Source organism: Schistocerca cancellata, chromosome 6 (genome assembly GCF_023864275.1).
Source record: "Schistocerca cancellata isolate TAMUIC-IGC-003103 chromosome 6, iqSchCanc2.1, whole genome shotgun sequence".
NCBI lineage: Eukaryota > Metazoa > Arthropoda > Insecta > Orthoptera > Acrididae > Schistocerca > Schistocerca cancellata.
The window spans coordinates 118,227,017-118,231,962 of NC_064631.1; the positions used below are offsets into that span (position 1 = coordinate 118,227,017).

General features: G+C 40.1%; 1 protein-coding gene across 1 annotated transcript; it reads left to right on the top strand.

Moving 5' to 3' along the window:
• Positions 1–915: 915 nt before the first annotated feature.
• LOC126191164 (protein obstructor-E-like) lies at positions 916–4,677 on the top strand. The gene is made up of 3 exons (XM_049931936.1): positions 916–935; positions 1,972–2,051; positions 3,395–4,677. The coding sequence occupies exons 1-3, from the start codon at positions 929–931 to the stop codon at positions 4,451–4,453; spliced, it is 1,146 nt and encodes a 381-aa protein (XP_049787893.1). The 5' UTR covers positions 916–928; the 3' UTR covers positions 4,454–4,677.
• The last annotated feature ends 269 nt before the right edge of the window (positions 4,678–4,946 follow it).

A 4,946-nucleotide genomic window follows, 5' to 3' on the forward strand; every position in this document is an offset into this window, starting at 1 on the left:
AGTTCATAATATACAGGAAAACCACAAGATTGTGCACGTTTATAATTAACGAAATAAATTAAATATAAACATGCAGTATCTTGTGGTTTCATTTTATAATTATGAAGTTGTGGTACCAAGATTTTTTGTTAACTGGTTTTCGTCAGACTATCGCTTCCTAAAGTTAAAGACAGCTGATGGACTTGTAAGCCGAAAACCGGTTAACAAAATAAATTGAAACTGTCAGACTTGCAAAGCTTTGTGTTTTTCGTATAAGACAAAATAGCTGAATCGGACGAAAAGAAAAATAAATGTGGCATCATTGTAAGATGATGACACCTTACTTTTAACGAGAGATGCTGACTTCGTAAGCACCATTAAAACATAACGTACGTTTTACCCGGTATACGTCTGTATTCTTAGAAATTTTCAGAAGTCATGTACCACGTAAAACAACTCACTCTTTCTTATTACTAATATCTTACTAATTATCAGGCTTACGCCCTTTTAAATTTGTTCTAGGTATTTCAGTACTTCAGACAGATATGTTACTACAAGTCTTAATGAACGCCCTCAGCAGTATCTCCCACTGACTAGCAAAATTCATTGGTGGCCTATTGCAAGTATTTCCCATTTACTGAATGAAGAGATGTCGTTAATATCTTGCTCAAACATCCGCGTGCGTCAAATCAAGCGCTTAAGTGCTCTGAACAAGTTGCTGTCAAGTTAGAAGTGTTTGCTTGTCGTCAGAGAGGGATTAATTGCGTCAGGTAAGACATGATAAATCAGAGATGTTTTGTCCTGCAACAAAAGTACATTTCTTTCTTATCAGTGCCACTGACGTTCGTACTATTGTGATTGACGTTGGGATGCGTCACAAGTGACATGTATATAAGTCGTTGGAATGTAAGATGAAGGCAAGTTTTGTGGAAAGCATCTCGAGAGCAACATGACGGGTAAGTTTCTCAGCTCGTATTGCAGGTATGTAGAGGGCTAGCTAGACACATTGTAGAAAACCCGTCGCAGTTACAAATAACATTTCATAAAGAAAATTTTAGGTGTCGCAGTCACTGCCACTGCACTGCCACTAGGGAGAAAGGAAATTCAAAGCTCCATCTGACTTAGGGTTTCCTTCACGTTCCTGTATCTAATAGAAATGTCAGGATAGTTTCATTACATTAGACACTGCGGAGTTCCTTCTCCATTGAATCTCTATCCGAAAATGTGTTGCATTGCGTTCCGTGTTGTACAGTCATAAGAACGTATCCTTTATCTGAAAATCAACTTTACTTCTCACGTACAATATTGTCTTATATTTCCCGTTATACAAGGAAAGAGATTTTAACCCCGCTTGACACACTAGATACACACGAAATGTGTATCTGTGTAATTAATACTATTCCAAAGATTTAAATAGATCAAGAACAATTGATCCATTAATGGAATGCTGTATAGTCTGGAATATTACCTATGTAAAACACGTGTGACATTTATTGTATATAGTTGACATCAAAGCTGAGAGAAAACGTGACATTAGGAGGACAAGAACGGCTGGACTTTGTATCATGGACCTTTGAGGTTTTGACGTACAGCTGATAAAGGTTGCCACTAGACTAGCAACACCGTCTGTCCACTCTCACAGATTCAGTTCTTCATATTAATCATAGTAACTAACTTATAATGAGTGACGTCAACAGCTGATCTTTCTATGAAGTTATCATAGAATATAGTTAGACAATCGAGATCGGAATGAAACCCATTCAATTGGACTGAATGAAAAATATGAAGAGACCTGGACTTATACATCATTATTTCTGCATAATTATAGAGCAGATGTGCAGTTTATATTCAGGAGTGAGCAGTTATGGTTAGAACATAGCAATAAGGAAAAATCGAGGCTTGTAACGTCTCTAGTGCCTTTTTGTTTAAAGTCCTAAGTATACGTGTTGTATTAGTACCATTGCAGAGATAAGAACCTTGTTACTCTTTCAGGACCGACACTTCTTGTGACAGCCGTGCTGGTGACGTTGATCGGATGCAACAGTGCAGCTTCCATCCACAAAGCGATTGTGGTAAGTGTTCACTACCAATAACCAGAGTGTATAGTGTACTTCGTCACGCTGTGACTGCTTGTCTAGTACCTGATTACATACCCGTTTCATCTAGTAACCAAGTGAAGCATCTCTTGAGAAGGCCAGCTGCTTGACATTCACTCAGTTCCTCTCAAATTCCTATGCACACAACACAAATGATAAAAGAAAAGATTTTCCGAAATTAATTCCTAACCCGTTCGAAAAATCTTTTGATACATATAGCCACTAATTTGGGCAACAATGTGGAAAAATGTAGCCCTTTGTCTGGTTAACGTTTTCATAACAGACGCCTCACGGGATTTTAATTGTTGTTAGATACTGAAATAAGATTCATAATCATAGTAAGCCTAGTGGTCGGTTATATGCTTGAAGTGGCAAAGTATCACACTAGAATGTGAATTACATATGGACTTGTGTTATCGATAATGCAGTGTTAATACGTTATTCGCCTTCGAAACTGGGGCATATCGTTCTTTCTCTGTGAATAATATATTTTCTGTGACACATGATACCTATGTTAAGGAAAAGTAAATGCGTCATTTCGAGAATATACACTTCTTTACAATTTTATATCAGCCATCAGATAACACACACTAAGAGAATACTGTGTCATACGGCCTATCTACATCTTATTGATGGAAGCCAGTACACTGGAATCTAATAACCGATGGGCTAATGTAGGCTCCTTTAAGATACTCGACGTATGACATTTTGCATTGACTTAATCACCCACAGTCATCGATCGTCACGTAAATTGAAATTAGTTCATTTCTCACATACAGATTTCCCTAGGCCAAACTCTCAAATAATCAGATGCTATAAATCAGAGGATGCTAAGTGTATTAAAGTTCATTATATCCGGCATTTTCGTCAAGACAGAAATAGGAAACTGTAGTGATATTACAAACTTTCCAAATAAATCGCTTAATTTTCAATCTCAGGTATACAATTAGTACATTTTTATACAGTACTATTCAGTACGATCTGTCTCATCTTCAGGTTTCTGAAATTGTGTTAGCAACAATGTCTGTATAGGAACTGGACATCATTGTAGTACCAATAGGGACACCATCGGTTGTTCAGGAACTTACCCGCGCCGGCGGATAGAAACTGGTTCTACTGTATGGGAGAAGTGAAATTGCAACTGAAAACTAAAAGATGATTAAAATTGATCTTAATATTTGATGTAATTTTTATCAATATTCAGTGGCGTTCAGTAATGAGATAAATCATCTCCACGATTGATTTACATGCATGTACTGTAAATTGGAGCATACGAATTAATGAGCAGAGCGCGCTGATAACCATTAAATTTCTTCCAGATGAGTGCAACATGCCAGGGAGCGTCCGGTCCATTTCCGAATCCAAACAGCTGTAGAAGTTTCCTGCAGTGCGAGCCTTCGGGTGTTGCAACGGTCATCCCGTGCCCAGAAAACCTCGAGTTCAATCCGAAGCTGAGGGTGTGCTACTTCCCAGAGAGAGCTGGCTGCTCCTCATCCTCGTCTGCTCCTGGTGACGACGACAACGGAAATGGTGGGGGATCAGATGATGGCAATGAAACTGGTGGAGGTTCAGACGATGGTGGAATTTCACCTGCGCCACCTTCCGATGACGTCCCCACTTGCCCAGCATGGAATCCGGAGGATGTCACCCAGCTTCCCAATCCAAAGGATTGCAGCAGCTTCTACAAATGTGACGAGAACGGCGTTGCCTGGCTTATTCCATGCCCAGCCGGTCTGGAGTACAATGGAGAGCTAAGGGTGTGTGACTATCCGGAAAATGCTGGTTGTTCGACGTCGTCCTCACCAAGCAACCCTTCTGATGATACTCCTTCCGAGGGAGAGCAGGATGACGGAAATTCAGAGGGAGGCAGTGACGCAAATCCACAACCACCAACCGAGGATGTTCCTACTTGTCCAGCATGGAATCCGGAGGACGTCACCCAGCTTCCTAATCCCAGTGACTGCAGCTCCTTCTACAAGTGTGACGAGAATGGTGTGCCTTGGCTCATACCGTGCCCAGCTGGACTTGAGTACAACGCCAAGCTGAGAGTCTGTGATTACCCTCAGAACGCTGGTTGTTCGTCATCAGCTACTCCAAGTAACCCATCTGGTGGCGAATCCTCTGACAGCGATCAGAACAATGGAAATGCTGACTCTGGTAATGACGAAAGCCCACAGCAACCAGCCGGAGATGTTCCCACCTGTCCACCTTGGAATCCAGACGACGTCACTCAGCTGCCAAATCCTAGTGACTGTAACAGCTTCTACAAGTGCGACGAGAACGGTGTTGCGTGGTTGATACCGTGTCCAGCGGGCCTGCAATACAACGCCGAGCTGAGGGTGTGTGATTACGCTGGAAACGCTGGTTGTTCTGTCTAAGTTTGTCGAGGGCTACATTAAGAAGATATCAACTAGATCTGCATTATTGAAGTATTAGTTACATAAATATTTTAGAATGAATGTTATGTCTGTGCTATACAGCCATCATCCAAGTTATTTATTGTGTGATCTCACACGACGCAGTCTTGGTAAAGAATAATATTTATTTATTACGTTATTATTTTATGCACGGAAAGACTGTTGGTTTTTAGATTTCCGAATAAAATGTGTGCCACGTAGCTCTCTGTTTTATTTTTGGCTCAGTGCCACAAACGCTGATATAACTATTCTAAGTTTACTCTAACCATTTAAAGTAACACTCATAGGAATACAATATGTCATCTGTTCGACGAATTGGAACATTCAGTCTTGGAACTCTAACTACAACGAAAATTATAGTCTACAATGATTTCAGATTTTTAAACCCATAATTTACGTCACCTATTTTACTGTTTATTCTACACTGTCAGTAAATTCAATTTCTTTTTATAAA

Coding starts and splice junctions, on each gene's coding strand:
- LOC126191164 (XM_049931936.1), top strand. Junction 2,052..3,394: donor CCATCCACAAAGCGATTGTG/GTAAGTGTTCAC, acceptor AATTTCTTCCAG/ATGAGTGCAACATGCCAGGG.